The sequence below is a fragment of the Pempheris klunzingeri genome, chromosome 7 (genome assembly GCF_042242105.1).
Source record: "Pempheris klunzingeri isolate RE-2024b chromosome 7, fPemKlu1.hap1, whole genome shotgun sequence".
In the NCBI taxonomy this organism is placed as follows: Eukaryota; Metazoa; Chordata; class Actinopteri; order Acropomatiformes; family Pempheridae; genus Pempheris; species Pempheris klunzingeri.
Genome location: NC_092018.1, coordinates 10,494,194 through 10,512,536, shown reverse-complemented (window position 1 = coordinate 10,512,536; position 18,343 = coordinate 10,494,194). Strand labels below are relative to the sequence as shown.

The 18,343-nt window shown below is 40.3% G+C and overlaps 1 protein-coding gene across 2 annotated transcripts in view; it reads right to left on the bottom strand.

Moving 5' to 3' along the window:
• slc23a2 (solute carrier family 23 member 2) overlaps positions 1 to 16,963 on the bottom strand; it is a 32,742-nt gene extending 15,779 nt beyond the window's left edge. Inside the window, exons 1-4 of one of the 2 annotated variants that reach the window (XM_070833197.1) lie at positions 16,731 to 16,963; positions 3,350 to 3,398; positions 1,667 to 1,884; positions 245 to 343 (exon numbers count right to left, since the gene is read on the bottom strand). In XM_070833197.1, the coding sequence (XP_070689298.1) occupies positions 245 to 343; positions 1,667 to 1,884; positions 3,350 to 3,398 (366 nt within the window). In that variant the 5' untranslated portion in view covers positions 16,731 to 16,963. The remainder of the gene's footprint in view (positions 1 to 244; positions 344 to 1,666; positions 1,885 to 3,349; positions 3,399 to 16,730) is intronic. The other variant, XM_070833198.1, reaches the window with a different exon arrangement.
• Between the last annotated feature and the right edge of the window lie 1,380 nt (positions 16,964 to 18,343).

Genomic DNA, 18,343 nt, shown 5'->3' with positions numbered 1-18,343 from the left:
TGTTGTAGTATTAACCCACGCTTGTTGTTACTACGGTAACCCAGAGTGCTGCAGAATTTACTAGGCCTGAAATCTTTAAGACTACAACTTCATTAATGTGGGGGAAAGCTGAGGCATGTGACCATGGACATGTGGACCATGTGACTATGTGTTAGTCTGCTTAAACAGAAGCTTATTAGGGAGTAAAATGGCACTTTGGAGTAAAATATACGTGGGTTGTGTTCTCCATCTTTCCCCGAGTTACCTTTTCTGCTCCTTGATTATCTTTTGTGTAGATGGCCATCAGCTCTGTGTTCTCAGTATCCTGCTCTCCATTGGCTCCACCCACTCCGTTTACAACCACCTGCATACACAAACACATGATTACGATTTTAATTTCACTGTTTTGCCTTTCATAAGGGAATGCATGCAATCTGAATTAAAGTTTTTCAGCTGGCAAACAATGTGTTAAAGGTGTGTGCGTCATCCTCAGTCTGCTGCCAAATTCTTGTGAAATGAAGGTGAAGAGGTGTTCGGGTAAGTGAGACAATATGTTATGTCAGGTGAAACTACAGACAATGAAGGTAAAATCAACTTCTGAAGAAAAAAAAAAAAAAAAGATGAAACCTGGACATGAACCCGCTCCTTCAGTATGCAAACTCGTCACATAAACAAATTTCTTCCACTGAGTATGTGTGTGCACTTCTCCTTTTTGTGTCCTGAATGTGTCTGTGCTGTATTCATCTAAAAAGGGAAGGTCATTGTACACAAGGATAACGCTGAAGAAGTGAAAAAAGCATTAACATTCATATTTAAAGATTTCATATTTTTGTGTGCGTTAGGGACAAGATGCAAAGAGACTGGAGTATGCAAATACACCCACTCGTCAGCTGCAGGCAGTCTGTCTTACTGTGTGGTTAGTAGTTTTACTGTGCAGTCCTGTGATCCCTTCTGAGAAAAACCTCAGGGAGAGGACAAACCTATGAATACGATTCCCACATGTAAACTACTACTCAGTGGGACTCGACATGTAGACACAACAGAGTCTCGGCAATTTGTAAAATGTTGAGCACGAAGATCTACAACCTAAGAATGATAAAGGAGAAACATGTCCTCACATCACCTCAATGGGACAGTTCAGGGAACACTGAGCTGAATATAAGTTTGCTGCCTTTTCAGTCCTATTTTCAACTCTTGGGAGAATCTCTGGCAAACTATTCCTATTATCAATCCCATTTCCTTTTGTTATGTAGTAGAGTACAACTATAAAGCTGTATAGAATTTGAACACTCAAAGCAAATTGTTTGTTGTTATTTTTGCCTTTTGACCTGCATGAAGCTCTGGCCTGACGCCAAATGGACAAACAAAGGAAATGAATGAACTGAGCAGCAGCAGGCTGCACCAACTGGACATGAAGTACACACTTTGGGTGAACTTGGGACATCCGCTCATGCAAAAACACTCCCAGCAATAAGCAAAGACAAATCTGAGCGTGTGAGCTGAAGAGGGAGAGGGGGGAGGAGGAGGGAGAGGGTAGTAATTATAAGGTTGCCTGTATATTGCCCTAGCCATGCCTTTGTTATGCATTATGTGAGCTTGCCTTTGGCATGATTGTATTGCAGCTTTGGTTTCTGTCTGGCAAGATTTTTTACACAGTGAAACCTGTTATTACACGAAAGTCATGTACCGGAATAGGGTAGAAATCTGCTCCATGTTTGATCTCCTCTTCATATTTTCCTCCCTCACTGCTGCTGTCCATCGACTTGGAGGTGGTATTCTTCCCCACGCCCATCCTCGTCTCTGCGATGTCCTCCTCCTCTTCCTCTGTCCCTCCTCTGTCTCGCTCCTGTGTGAACACTCCAGATGAATCTTTCAGTCCGATTACATCATCCAGGACTGCCTCACCTATGTTGGAGAAAAAAAAAAAAAAAAGAAACAGATAAAGAGATGAAAACAGTAAAGATTAATATCTTGATTTCTATCTTTAGGGGTTCTACTGCTCTAACTTCACTGTGATGGTCTGATCGCATGCCAGAGAGCCCGAGAGCCTGCCTGGCTGTACTTCTCATTGATTCAAAACTTCACTTAGCTCAGGTCTTTTTAGTTTTTATTTGCCCCATCTACTCTAGACAGCAGACATATGTTAACTGCAACCACTTATCAAGTAAAAAGAGAAACAAACATGCTGGTTCTAGCTTTCCAAAAGCCACGCCAGTTCTAATATGGCTGCTGTAGGAGAGAGCATGAAGGCACTTTTTAGACATCCGTTTTGGCTCTGCTCACTTGAGTAGTTGATTAACCTAAAATTAATCTTAAGCAGCTAATCATCTACTCTGATTTTCAATTAATAATTAATAATTTTAAGCAAAAATGCCAAGAAAAGATTGGAAATTGCTGAATCTCTTTGTCTTATGTGATCGTAAACTGAATTCCTTGGAGTTGGGGACCATTAGTCTGATAATAAATCAATCTGAAAAGGTCTACTTGGCCTTTAAGAAATTATGGTGGGCATTTTCCCATTTTTTCTTGCATCTTATAGGCCAAACACTTGTGTTATAGTCTGTAAATAACCATTAGCCACAGCCCTTCCCCAATCATCAATCAAAAAATCATTATCAACAGATAGAGAAATAATAAGTTGCTTTTGGAAGAATAATTCTTCACTTCAGTTAATAATCCATGTTGGCAACAGGTCATTGTCTGACATAAGAAAAGAAGAGAAGGCAAATACATAGAGAGGCGAGATTATGCAAAAAGTTTGGAAAAGAGAGTGAAACACGCACACGTGTTTGATAGAAAGGAGATGCAGAATGATCAGAGTTGAGAGATGATGACAAAGGTGGAAGAGGACGAGAGAGAGAAAAATGCCAGGGGTGGTGTCAGTTCCTTTTATCATCAACTATTACATACTTGATGTGTTCAGAGCAAAAGTATGAGGAAGTATCAAACCTGTTAAAAAGATACAATAAGGATGACCTACAAAACACACTGAAATTAGACTCATTTCTCTGAGGGACTTCTTGTATCAACTCAAATTATTAATAATATTACTGACCGCTTCAACTGACACATTCACTCAAGGAGTACTGTTTAAACACAAATGACAGCTAGAATGGATCACTGTATGTAGATATATGCCTTCAAATGAAGTTCAGTTCAGCTCCAGCTGGGGTGTTCTGTTGCATCATATCATGCTCCATCTCTCCAATTTTGGATACTTGGAATTGATACCAAGAATTGGAGTTACATATTCTTTAAACTTTGTTCTATTTCATGTTCCCTTTTTAAATTTATTTCACCTGGAAAATATCCTTTCCCACCCAGCCAGTCTCCCTGCTTGCAGTGTAAAATGTTGGGATAGGTGTAATACCTAGTTGACACATCCCATCACTCCTGTCAAGCTGGGCGGCTGGGAGCATCTGTGTGGAAGGGGCAAGAGAGAGGAGGGAGAGGAGGAGGCAGAAGAAAAAGAAGAAGAAAAAGAAGAAGAAAGGAAAGAGAAGAAGAGACAGGGGAGGAGACAGAGAGGAGCGAGGCAGAAGGGTCAAGGACAAGGAGGAGGAGGAGGGAGGTGAGACATAAGTTAATTTGACAGAAAGCATTTAATCACAAGCAAAAGTTAGTGTGTAGTGTTACTGATGTGCTGATTCCAATTCATACTCTCCAGTAAAAATAGCTTTAGCAAGGCAGCAGGAGTGAACTGTGTTGTAATTAAAGGTGCAGTGTGTAGGATTTAGGAGGACCCATTGGCAGAAATGGAAAACTAAAGTCATGATTGTTTTTGGTCGAGTATAATCACATGAAACTAAGAATCATTGTGTTTTCATTAGCTTAGAATGAGCCCTTTATGTCTGCAGGCATCCGCCATGTTTCTACAGTAGCCAAGAACGGACAAATGGAGCTCGGGTTTGTTGGCATGAAAGCACAGGTTGTAAGACAAAGAAGAAAGAAAGATGATGAATAAAATTTTGTCTGGTGATAAATGGAGGATCATTCTTACTATTTAGCACACGAAAAAGCCGGGTGGCGTGAATCCTTGTCGGCTTCTCTTACACTCTTGGAAAGGCAGGGGTGAGCCCAGGGATATTGCAATCTGCAACCTCACCGCTAGATGCCACTAAACCCTACATACTGCACCTTTAAATTTCAACCTAAAGACGCTGCATGTAACTTAAATAATGATGACAGGAAGAAAAGAAGGATGTGGCCGGCCAAAGTAATCCTCAGACAGAAAAAGTTGAGTAAGAGGGGAGCACTGCATTACTGTTTAATAGATAAATTACCATGTAAAAGTTATGTTTGACCATCCAGCCGTCTTGTTTAAGAGCCGCTGTCTGATTCTAAGAGGAACGGTTGATTAAAACCCTGTATTTCGTCAGTTATGCAAAATATTCCAGTTTTTTCCCCCAATTTATGCAGCCAAAAGAGCATGTGCAAGTTCAAGTGACTAGCAAGAAGACTTTTTGCTTTACTGAAACTTTTTTTTTTTAGTTTTTGCCACACTTCTTATATTACCAGACAAGTACCATGAGTAGACAGAGGATCATACAGGTTTTAAACCAAGAACTCAAACCCAAATTACCCAAGGGTCACTGGCCAGGCTTTTCTCTCCTAGGAGGGCTGTTAGAGCACATTTAAATATCAATTTGAATACACTAAAGCTGACCGACTCATAACCCCTGTGCCTGGCACACTGCCCTGCATGTTTAGTAGAGTAATGCTGCTTACAATTGTGTTTGTTGAAAACAGAAATCTCCCCTTGTAGATGATACAGGAAGCTGTCCCACTGAACCCAACCAAAGTAATCAGTTATCCATCTCTCTTGAAACTCTCCTCTGGGTCAACTTTCATTTGTCTCCCTTTCTTTTATGTGTAAAACAAAATGCTAAATGTTTTATACAAACTTTGTAGCCTTGGTAGAGTATTAAATGATCAAATACATGATGGGGAGCCTAGTAAGCCCATTAGCAGCTGCTGCTGTTCCGTTTGTTACAGTAGTTAATGTGGATCTAAATAAGCAATAAATAACCTAAAATAAAAGACTGGGGAAAATCAAAATGGGAAAAAATATTAACCAGCTTTAAGATTGTTTCTGACTGATTTTGTTCCCAAATGATACCATTTGGCAAGCACAATGTTATCATAATCGATAGAAACCAAAGACTCATAATAGAATAAACCAGAATCATCCTTCAACAATGAGACATGATGACAGAAATCATTTTCAGACCGATGACTGCGGCACACAGCACATGAAAACAGGACACATAATTGACCTCAGTGCTGCCCAGCCTGAGGCTCTCGCAGTACTGCGAGTCGGCTATGAGATGTGGGGTGAGACAGAAAGTATCCCAGCAGCCTCTGGGTGACTTAAAGCCTGATGAGGCATGTGCCAACACCAGAAGAGCCATGTTACTGTAGCAAGACATCCTCAAATGCCCTTTTCCACCGCTGCCCAAGAGACAGAGACCCTCTCCTCTTCCCTGTGTTTTCTGTCTGTTGGTGTTGACTGGGAATATGTCCACAGACAAAACAAGAGAGACATGGGGAACTGGAGTGAGAGAACAGAGAACTGGGGTTTACATGGTTATGTAACAGAGCAGAAATCTGCAGTTTCATAAACCCAAACTAAGATTTCACATAAAAAAAATAAAATAAAATAAATATATATAGAGAGGATACAAGCATATAAACAGTGTGTGTGCTTATGTAAAAGTACCAGAGAAAAAAAAGAAAAGTAGTAAAGAAAACGTGAGAGAGGAGGAACAAAGACAAATGTGGTGGTAATTTTAACTCATCCCAGAATACGCAGGCTGGTGACAGAGTTACCGCCTGGATCTATAACCATGGTAACCTGATCTGTTACCGTGCCGTGTTGTGTGGGATTCCATCACACCAGATGTTTGTGTTGGCGTTTTCATCTCTAGCGCCAAATATGTGTTTCAGTGTGCATACACGTGTCTGTTTGGTTCCATCCCTGCCAGATGTTAGTCTGCATTTCAGTCATACATTCTGGACTATATTAAGGTCTGCAGTCATGGATGAATGTTGTCTTCGACAGAGAACTCTCTGTCACAAGTCTTATAGAATAAATATCTGGGGTCATGAACACACATTTATGGATTGTTTTCAGACTTGCTCAGTTCTCAGCATTAATTCCAGTGAAAATGTAACTTTTCAGTCACAGGCCTTTGGCAAGGATCAACAGTTTGTAGCACACCATCTTAATATTAAGGCTAAAACTAAGACTTATCTTCATTAACGACTAACCTAATTAATCAAGTAATCAAATGACTGTTTAATCTATTAAAAAAAACTGCCATCAAAATTTCTCACAGCCCAAAAATGACGTCTCTATGTTGTTGTTTTTTTCGTGTGTGAGTGTGACCAATAGTCCAGAACTCCAAGATGTTCAGTTTACAATGACATAAAACACACGAGAGCTGGCTCTTTGGCATTTTTGCTTAAATGACTGAAACAAGTAATGACATAACCAATCAAACACCTGAGAATATCCATCAATAACTGACTAAATCATCCCTAAAATTAGCAACGTCGTATAAATCTGTGTTTGGAAAGGCTCTAATGAGAACAGGAGATGATGTGACAAATTAAAAATGCATCCAAGCAACAGGTATCACCGTCACCTAATCCCTCCAATACAAAGCCTCGCCAGTAGCCGTCAAACAAACAAATCATTGACCGGCCAATCACACATCAAAGTGGTTTCATGACTGATGTAAAATGATTTGATTCAGGAAATGATGCTATGAATTAAACTAAATAAGTTGGTTTGTGTGCAGAAGTTTGCATACTCGTGTGTGACAGCAGGCGACACTGACGTGACAGAGTACACGTGAGGAGTTCGTATTTCACCATGAGAGGGGGAGCGAGGGGGGGATTGTAAAACGCCTGCAAGGTCATGTTTACATTGGTCAACTTCCTGTCTCAGTGGAGCAGAGGTGAATGGAGATAAGAGAGTTTGTCTTAACAGCACAGGCACAGACACAGCAGGCCGTCTCACCACAGGGGGAATAAGATAAATGAAGAGAGTTATACGATAAATGTTTCAATACAGGAACAAAGAATGACGTACCAAGGATGGCAAGACGTCTGCTGGTTTCACTGATGAATCAGACAGATGTTTGCTGTTGCATTATTTATAAAAGAAGGCCCAGGACTCAAAATATAAATAACAACAAATATAGATATCTAATATTTTATTTAATGGAAAATTGAAAAAAAGAGCAAATCTTCACATTAAGAAACTAGAACCGTGAACGTTTAGAAGTTTGTTTGAGTTCACTTTACTGTTCATGTATTTTTTTCTTTTTGTTTGGTTATTTAGCAGTGTGTCTATAGCACCCCTTAAAAAGAAAAAAGGAACTAAATAATGACAGCACCTGATGGGAACCTACACTGGTGTAAAGTAACCAACTGTTAATTTGCTCCTCAAACATAAAGTGAATACCAACTTCAGATACATTTGCAGACATCCATGGAAACATACACGAGCACTAATATACACACATGTTTTATAAAACCTTCACTTGTTTTCATTTCTGGATTGTTAGGCACAGGACTTGATGGAGGCAGTGATGGAAAGAAAAGACCGCAGGGGTTTGTAATGATATAATTGTGCAGAAAGTACAACTAAGACTTTTTAATGAGTAATGAGTTTCATTGCAGGAAATTTAGTCAACTTCAAGCCAAAATGAACTTGAAGTGCGCAGTGGCTTTTCAATAATTTGTCCGGTCTAAATCCAATATTACTTTATTTGGGCCTTTGCAGTTTAGCAGCAGGTGAGCTCTCATGCTGTGTTGTACAAACACACATTTGTCAGTTAGAGAAACCAAAGTAGCAAAAAGAAAGTCACATTTATATCAGGGGAATTGAGATGTTCAGCCTTTAACTGCATTTCCATCCCGTTCTCAAAGCAACACCTACACCCACACAGCATGCTATCAGCAGCACAGCCATGGGCACTAAAGGTTAGACACAAAAAAAAAAACGATTTCTCATTTTTGTTCTCAGACAAAGTAGGCATGTACTGTAACTCTTTCTTTCAGGTTATTCCACCACCCACAGACTCAGGCATTTTTCCCCCATCAAGCCCAGCAGGGATATTTAGGACTAAAAAAGTATCCATTGTTGCTTGAAGTTGATGAAATCCTTTAAGCCTACATGAGCCAAACTCCAGCTGTTCCCCACAAAAGGGGGCAGCCAGTTTTATTTGCTTGTACAGTAACTGTGGAGACAGATTAACTTCATTTAGCCCCTTAACAGTTTCATGGTGATCAGCTAAAGATGCCTAAATTGAGTGGTCAAAGGCAGGGTCTGCAACTTATTATAGAAACAGTTTGTCATATTTGTTGAAATTCTCATAACAACCTACCTACGCACACTCTGCCCTCATTGCACATGAGTAGAGTCTCACACAGAGCTATGCAGACTGATCACTGAAGCTAGCAGGCTAGTTACACAAGAAGGGCACTGCCAAAATTTGAGCCGCACTTACCCAGCATGACTCACTACTCTTGCTAGTTTCTCCAGTGTTACAGACCCTGCCTTTAAAGCAGAGACTATGTTTGTAAAGCAAACAGAGTTGTTTATTGTGATTTTATTCCATTACAACACTTAAACCGAATGAAGACTATCTGTACAATTTGACATGTTTAAAACAGACTTTAGTACTATAGAGGAATATTATAACAGTATGTAGTAGACATCTGTAACTTCAGTTCAGGCCCTTTTTTTTTAAAAAAAAAAAAAACACACACTCATAAGACTTTTCATTTTCAATTAATACGAATTGTATTAATTAATTCTATCAATTAAGGATTTTTTCCCCCCAAAACAGTAATTTTAACTCACAGAACACTAGTTGCTGTGACTTCTGATGTTTTACCTTTTCAGTTGGATCAGAGCTAACTCTTAGAAAGGATAAAGGATCTTACGGGTGTATCTCTGTAGGGATCCTTTCCATAATGTTGTCAGACACGTTGAATAACAATCTGAGCCAGTCAGCGGGCACAACAATGTTTACCTTTACTGGATTAACTGGCACGGTTGCCACAAAGAAATGCATTAAACCAGTTCATGGCCCGATCTCTGCTGCTGGCAATCTACTGCACCAATTCTAAAACTTTATCCTTCATGGAAGACAACCATCAGATCTTCACATTACAACCAGCTACAACCATTTCTTTGAAAAAAAAAAAAAAAAAAAAAAAAAAAACATTTCACAGATCATCAAAATAGTTAGATTATGTTTTTCTGCAAATCAACTGACTAACTAATTGTTTCAGCTCCAAAGTATAATATTCAATATGTCATCATATTGTCAAAACTCACCCATCTCTGTAGCAGGATCACTGCAAAAACACAAATGGCCCACATTATGATTCATGTTGGTATAACAGGGGTTAGGATGGATGTAATAACTAAGGCTCCAAGAGATAAGGAGACATTTGAAGAACGCATCACTGGGTCTGGCTCTTCATGCCAGCCCTAAAGCCAGAGATCAATGAATGAATCTAGATTCTGGATCTAGATTTTCAACTTGCAACATATATAAATGGCATTTTTGCTTTTAAAAAAAAAAAAGACAAAATGAAAAAAAAATCTCTTTTTTGGCTAATTTAGCCAATCCTGAGGTGGTCAGAAGTTACTGCTTTTATTGTAGTCTGAGAAACGTGACTTCATAGATTTAAACACACACAAACTTTGCCCTTCCTCACTACCTTCACAGCCACAGATCGTATAAAACAAGTGGACCACTTTTAACGACTTCCATTGGTTTGTGGGCCGCCGCTTAAAAGCCTCAGGTTTAGCATTTTCAAAATCACCATCTTGGTTTTCCCCCACTGTTGACACTAGTAGTAAGTATAGTGGCAGCATTGAATTGGGTAATGAGCATATTGTCTCAGCTGCAGTGAGCAAAAGATACATTTTCAGCCAATCAACTAATTGACTAACTAGATGTTTCAGCTCCAAAATATGGTTTGATTTTTCATCGTAGTGTCAAAGAAATGCCCAACTCTGCAGCAGGATCACCAGAACTGACCAAATGCACGCGTTATAGTTCACGGGAAGCGTGTTTAGAAGAACAGGCATCAAGATGGACTACATAAACAAGGCTCAGAGATAAGGAGACGTGAAGAATGCATCACTGGGTCAGGTTCCTCATGCCAGCCCGGTTACCAGTAACAGAAGAGGATAGAGGTCAGTGAATGATAGCTAGATCAAGACTTTCAACATGCAACAAGGACACACTGCAGAGAGGGAAAGAGGTTATCTTTTATTGTTGTAGTCTGTGAGTAACGGGATGTCATACCTGCTTTAAGAACATAAACTCACTGGAAAAACCTTTGAGGTAATAAATCAAGTGACAAGTAGGTCTATTTTGTCATTGACCTCCATAAAATTTTACTTCTTTTTGGTGCCAGTGGAGTCGCCCCCTGCTGGCCATTACAAAAACAAACAAACAGGTGTAAGGCACTTCCATCCTCTTCTAACCCTACGGTTTACACCACTATCCCACCAGACAGGAAGTGACTTATTTTGAGTTTTCAATATTCATTGTAGTTTAAAAAAATACCAAACTCTGCAGCAGGAGCACTGCAACCAACCAAACACGTGCCCATTGTGTTTCATATGAAAAGTGTTTGTAGAACAGGGGTCAAGATGGATGCAGTACATAAGGCTTCAGGAGATAAGCAGACATCTGAAGAATGCATCATGGGGTGAGGCTCCAACAACTTGAAAATGCACACAACACTTATCTTCAAAAACCTGGACATGGTAAACAACATTTTAAAGCAACTTACTGTGAATGTAGACACTGACTTATCTGCCCTATTCTGCCCTACTGGAAGTGGTCTATTAGAAAGGACATTTAGTTTGCTGCTGCCAGTCTATCCATCATCTGTCACACTGCTGATTAAGTATTTATGATGAGGTTCATTTCAGTTCCAGTATTTTCAAAATGGCACTGATTGCTTTGAAGGAAATGCTACAACATTTAACTATCTGGAAGCGAAGCACAAAATCTGAGCTGTGGCTGATTAGACTGTGGAGAATGACGGAGGCCATGGCCACATTCTGGCATTTATACTCCTGAAAATCCAAAGAGAGATGGAAAGACAACAACTTCAACAACTCAACTTTGCGTGAAACTAGGGCAACTAATGACTGTTTTTATCAAGTAAAACACAGATGATTTCCTTGATAAATCAAGTGCTTGCTTAGTCCAAGGTGACCATCAAATTGCTTTTTTGTCAGACCAACAATTAAAACCTTAAGATCAATTCTTCTTGAAAAAAAATAATATCAGGACATAACTAAAAGGATCAGTATAGTTAGAGATTATTTTTTCATTGGTTAGGGTTAAATTCAACACATTCCACTAAAAGGTGGTAAATGATAACAGTGAATATCACTCGTCCAGCGTGCTGGCTTCCTCTGGGTGCTTTGACTTCCTCCTGTGGGACGTGACGTGCTGCAGATCAACAGATACATAAGCAAACAATAACACACTCAGTTTTTTTTAACTCTTTGTATTTTAACTACAGCAAGACTGAAACAATATAAAAATTGAGTCTCTCTCAGTCTGGAAAAGAACACATTTTACTACTCGAACACAAGCATCTGCACCGATATATGATTTGTGGTGATCACCAATAAATCAATAAATGACCCCACTGGTCTCTTCCATCTGCACACCCCCACATCCTTACTCAGTTAACGACAATTGAGTGAACTCCAAGTCTACATCGTGCTCATTTATTCACTAGCTCGTTACATCAGGCCAGATGTGACCCAGCAAAATACTGACAGCTTTGGCTGATTCTTAAAACAGTGTAACTGCACATACAGTCATCGAGTCACTCATAAAACTGAAAACATACACACAAAGAGAGGGCATTCCTCTGTGTTAGACGGCGATAGAGGGCTTTTGTGATTGACACAGGATATCATCCCGAAAACTTGACCTGAAGTATCAGTAACAGCTCACAAACATCACTAAACTTTAACACTCAGTCATTAACACTGAAAGTCTATCTTTTTAATACTAATTTTATTTATACAGCACCTTTCAAAACAACCATTACAAAGTCCTTCCCAAATGCATACAAAAAAAAGAAAAAAGCGAGAACAATATCAAATACAAATTTAGAATCAGCAGACATAAATAATACATCTCAAAGTAACAGATAAAATGATAACATAAAATAACTGTTAACAGATAAAATGATTAAGAGAAGCCCACAATGTTAAAGTAACTCTTGAGGCGATTTAAAAAGGGGATTTGAATTTATGTTTCTCTGGTAAGCTACTCCAAAGGGTTGGGGCGCTCACCCCTGGCCTTTGGCCTTGACCGAGGAACAGCTACGGTCTGGCAAGTTATGAGTTATAAACTCAGCCAGATATCTTGGTGCCACACCATGCAGGGCCATATAAGTCAGATTAAAAATTTTAAATAAACTCTAAAATAGAGAGGCAGCTGATGAAGGCAGGTTAAAATAGCTGTGAAATGATAACGCTGTTGTGCTCTGGTTGCTTTACTTAGCAGCGTACCAATAAACAGACTGGTAAAGGTAAATGTTTTAGGGCTTAATGTTTAGAGCTAAAATCTTACTGTTTGTACAAAATCCACACACCTTTACACAGCACAGTGGGAAGGCACCGTATGACCCAGCACTATGATGTAATCTTGGTCACACGCTGCCAACAGCAAACAGGGCCAGGAATCCATTTCTGTGACCCAGTTCACCTCACTGTGCCTGTTCCTGGCCCAGCCCCGGCCCCACATCCTGTTAGGTGATCCTCTGCTCTACATGCATTTGCTGAAAGTCATTGTGACCAAGAGGAAATACTGAGAGTCTGAAAAAGTTTTAAAATCAAGAGCCAGTCTCTTGTGTGTTGTCAACACTGTGCAGTTAGCTCATTTCTTACACTTCATGTAAACAAGGAGCCTGATAACTTAAAAAAAAAAAAAAAAAAAAAAAAAGGGTAATGAATTACCAGAAAACTCTGCATGTGATGTTAACGATTTTCTCTAAAAGTTAATTCCAAATATGGATAAACTTCTTCAGTAACTGTACCCTTTCAGGTAAACAGGGAAGAACAATAAACTGTATTTGCTAGCCTGATTTACAGATTGACGAAGAACAGCAGGATGAAGGACCAACTATTTTGATCACTCAAGCGATGGATGAATGACTGACTTGCCAAATGATCACTGGTTCCAGTTTCTGAAAATATCCAGATTTGATACATTTATATAATGCTAAATTGAATACATTTGGCTTTTGGGCAGATTTCAAGATGGCATCAGTGGGTCTATAAAGTTATAATGGCCACTTTTGACATTTTATAGACAAGGCAAATCATCAGTTACTCAAGAAAAGTGATGATGAAAATAGTTGTTAGTTGCAGCTTGAAGAATTGGAGAAGATTTTTAATAAAAAAAGGATTGCCTCAGTTTCATCAAACTGGCTGGCACACCACCATCCACAGTTGTCATCCACAGTCCTCATGCTGCTAGAGGGAGGAATCATCTTTCCATCCAATACCCATCTTTGGTTTGGGGAACAAACATTAAATCTCAGTTCTTGTTTTTTTTTTAATGTCTGGTGCTAAACTATTTCCTTCCTCCTCTTGTGCTTGGCGTGGCTTGGCTTTGTTCTGCATTTCAGAATTGTTCTGGCATCTGTATACTTGAAAAAAAAAAAAAAAAAAGACAACCTGTTCTCAAGACTAGTTTTCTATTTCAAATGTTCCACTGTCATATTGGTCCCCAAACAAAGCATTCATCACATATTTAAATGGCAAAACCTGTCACCCAGACATCTGTAATTACAAAGATGCACACGTCATTGTATCATCAGCTTCCTTACAGATAAGCATGACAGGTGAGCTGAGGCCTGACAAACAAACACCTGGGACACTGGCAACCTCAGCAGCACAGGTGCGTGACAGAACGTGCTGCTTTTTATTTCAGTGCTCATGGTAACAGCCACACAGCCCGCATGAGTGGTGGAGCTCAGGCATGGCACACATGCAGCTCACCACCTCTAGGGAGTCAGTGTTTCGCCTATTCCACAACACACGTGGTTCATAGCAAAAATAGACAGTGAAAATGATATGCAATTTCCATATTGACATCATATCAGCAACATATGTATATAGTTAACATACATTGTACACGTCCAAGACTTTTATCTGATGGGCTATATCAAAGACAAACTCAAAGTAGGAAGGCTGGCTGGCACACAGCGCAGCAGCAGCCATGCCGTCTGAGGACACTACACATGTGCGAGTCGCAGCAGTTCATCGAGGTTGCCATCACGCACAAGTAGAGGTGGTAGTGTGGCCTGGCATTACACCCGGCACTGGCACCACCTAGGGATGTAAACTTTCCCTGCAACCCTTCTCTCTTCACATCACAGCTGCACCTGAGGCCATCTCTGTTCCTCTGTTTTGGCTTCATTTGTAAGGCTGTTAAACTTTAATTTTCTTAATTTTAGTTTTCAATATTTTCATGCATGTTTGGTGCGGCGGTACATGGCAACTAATTTCCTTGTATCCACACTACAGTGGTCAAACAAGCAGCTCTTCCATTTTGTTTAGATTTAATGTGTGGTGTAACTGCACATGCTATATGTGCACCAGTATTTGCATTAATATTAATGTTTGACTTGCTGTACAACATGAAATAGATATCAATCAAGTGGATTTAAAAATTACCATTGATGGAGAGGGACTGGCACAATCTTTGGTCTTACTCTCATGAGTCAGACCGCCTCAAAGCAAGATACAATTTACCAGTCCTGAGTCCTATGCAAACTGCAGGCAGAGGTGCAAAACAAAGTCCTCAGCATGCAAGAATAGTGTTGTGTACACAGATTGTACTGCCTCAAATAACGCGCGGGAAGTGCTCTCAGACACCTAATGTCATTGAAAAAACAAGTTTAATTTAAAACTAAATAAAATACCAGATGGCAAAAAAAAACCCATCATCTGAGCAGTTAGGCTCCTTTCAGATCCTGTGGATATTTTCAGATCAGCATCAAGTTTGCTTTTATTGTACCCGAAAAGAGAAAATTAGAGACACTTGAAATGAAAAACAATTGCATCACTTGCCAAAAATGAATATCTTGATAAAGCGTACAAGCATGTGTCACCTGTATGCCTAAAACCAATCACTGTACAGTAAGTCATCCTATAGTCATCTGACCGCTCTGCTCCTCTTCTGTCTGTCCTCCAGTTGTTGAGTTGCTTGCCAATAGGCCTACCTGGTAGACGGACACATATGTTTGTAATGATTGTTCTTAAACATTGGGACTCTGTACGTCTTACCAGAATTCATTGGCTCATACTCATAGAATTCAATACAAGAGTCGGATAAAATCTAACTGGGCTGCCAAACAGTCAACTAAACTGTCAAGCCTGGACTTTCGTAACCTCAACAATACAGGAAAATTTCCACTGTTAAAATAACGCTACTGAAGGACATGTGAGCAAATTCAAAATGTGTGATCGCTCAGTGTGGCCACCTAAATGCAAGAAGTTGCCAGTCTAATGTCATGACCATGTTTGACTACGATCGCCCTGACCAGCTGACTTGGGATGTCGCAAATAACGGTCATCACAAAGCCATCAGCTTTATAGCTTCTATGGTCAGAATTGCTGTCAAGTAAAAAAAGAATGACGAGACCCAAATTCAAGCAACACTTATAGTAAAAAAGGAACAACTTTTTTGTTCATTGGAAGCCACAAGCTGAAAAGCTTTTGTCTCACAATTAAGTTGTTCTTTATAGTGAAAATGCTGCTGGAGTTTGCACCTCCTCTGCAAACTATTGTTGTTTCCAATGAACCTTAAAGGCTGGCGAGGTTGTGTCAGAGATCCTTACTCAGACTACACTAAATCCTTACTCTGACTAAACCCAGAATCACAGCGTCATCTGGAAAGGTCACTACAGATTGATTAGATTGAGAGCTGAGTCAGTCAAAGTGTTTTTTGGCATGAGAGCTAAGCTATTTTAGATCTCTCTTTAGACTCCAGGCTCGGAGGGAAGGAGCATCTTTACCCATCCACGTTTACATGGTCACTTACCCTACTCTGTGCAGTCCATCTTACCTGCTTGGTTAATGTGTGTTTGCCAATGACAGATGCGCGCACACACACACACACACACACACACACTGTAAGCATCCACACACCTGCCTGGCCACGTTTCCAGGACAACCCCATCATCAAGAGCCAATAAATCCTAATGGCCAAATAAGCTCTTGTGTCCCAGATAGTAATGCCTGGTAGCCATAGTTTCTTACCAGCTCATTAATTCATATGACAGGACAATGTCAACTAGTGGTGCACGGTCAGCCTTCATGTAGCGCGCTTACAGCCACAATAAAGCCCCCATATCTAAAAAACCTTGAGGCATCTGGCCTTCACACAACGAAGAGAAGCAATCACGTAGTTCCTGCGTGAAATGCATTTTTTCTCGAACCTGACTACTTGGGCCTTGTGTTTCACGGTCACACTTCAGCATCAGCAGACACACACACAGTCACACAAAGTCCTTTTAGCTACCGGAGGCGAGACCTTTACATCTGTCGTTATCTGCTGCCGGCAAAGACGGCGTGAAAACAGCGGGCATCCAAAGCTCCCCATGCCTCCTAACATCCACATGTATGCTAAGACTTGTCTCATGGGATTAAAAATGGCACGTTTTGTGCTCACCTGCGTGATGAAAGAAGACGGAGCCCACTTCCCTTCTCGGCTAACGTTACGACCGTTGGCTCGTCCCCGTGGTTTGTGTTGTTGAGGCGAGGAGGTACCGGGGAGGGGGCGGCAGCGGCAAAGATAGACCGGAGACAAGCCCAAACAACACGGACAGCGGCGGGGAGACAAGGCCGGTCCTCCGATACAAGCTCCTTCTCCTCCACACACGGGTTTTCAGACAGCTACCACACGCTCTGTCCACGGAGGGATTTCGCCTTTCATAAAGCCACGGGGGTTGACGTCGGGCACCACGCACGCTCACGTCCATCCGTGACGTCAGGGGCCTACCCTTCACCCCGCCCCTGGAACCCGAGGCTCAGCCAATCAGAGGCGGGTCTGCAGTGACGTAGCCCCTCCCTTTACCCTGTGAAGATCCCTGTGACAGACAGAACCTCCAACTCTTTGTTATAATGACCTTTCTTGCGTAAGCTGCGCTGTATGTCCCTCCCTTGTCGCTGTACAGTTACTTAACTGGTATTTTAACCGCCTACTACATTATTAACACCTTAATATTGTGGCCTTTCTGCTCGCTCCCCACTGTTTCTTTGGGCTTGTGCACATCATAGCGCCACCTGATGGATGTTTCTTTGCATTGTCTTTACAGGCTTCCATTCCCATACTTTGGATCTGGTACTGATCCTGGCATAACCCAGTTGGCACGCGGTAGGACAACAGGAATAAATAAACCAGTGTGGTGAGCTTGCAGTTTTTATTTATTCCAAAGGAGATTGGAACTTGATATCAATTATTAGAAATTTTATAGGACATTCTTTATGTTAAACATTGCATTTGGTATTTGTGGTATGTCCCCTAATAAATTCAAATCAGAAGTCCAAGAGACTGATAATGGTGCACTACCTCATTGTCAAAGTTGTATTAATACATTTTTGGCCACTTGGGGGCAGAGGAAGTAAAAGACAAGCTTAAACAAAAGCATTTAACCTTGGTGTTTTCTACAAGGAGGGGCCTCAAGATCGGCTAAAGTGTCACCTCAAGGCCCTCATCATTTCAGTGTGCTTAGGTGGTGCATACTGTATAACCAAACAAATTTAAGATTTTTCAGATTTACACTAACTAATTGGCACACATTTAACCTGAAACCTTCAGGCTCCAAAATGTGTGGAACAAAGGGGCAGTTTAATGCTTTGTCTGGTTCGTAATCCATTTACATTCATACAGCACATATTGGTAACTGGAGGTTTGACATTAGTTTTAAGGTGCAGTTAGCTCAGTATTGAGAAAACCCTTTTTTTTCCAAACGTAATCACCAGTAGTGAGAGACATTGGCATCGGTTACTGGATTTGAGCAGCTCAAAAGTTGGAGTGTGCTTTTAAACTTTAATCCTAACTAAATCACTAACTAAAGAATACTATTAAGTTACTAAATATCTATTAGAAATGGACATAACTCACAGTTACTTGAACAAACATCACCCAAACACTAACTTTACACCATTACCTTGCTCTTATTCTAAGCCTATGCAATTACAGTATGTTTAATTTTCTTAGTGTAATATTTTTCAAAAGTTTTTTCTCCAGAATTTAACATTCAAGTAAGGAAAGATTGTAAA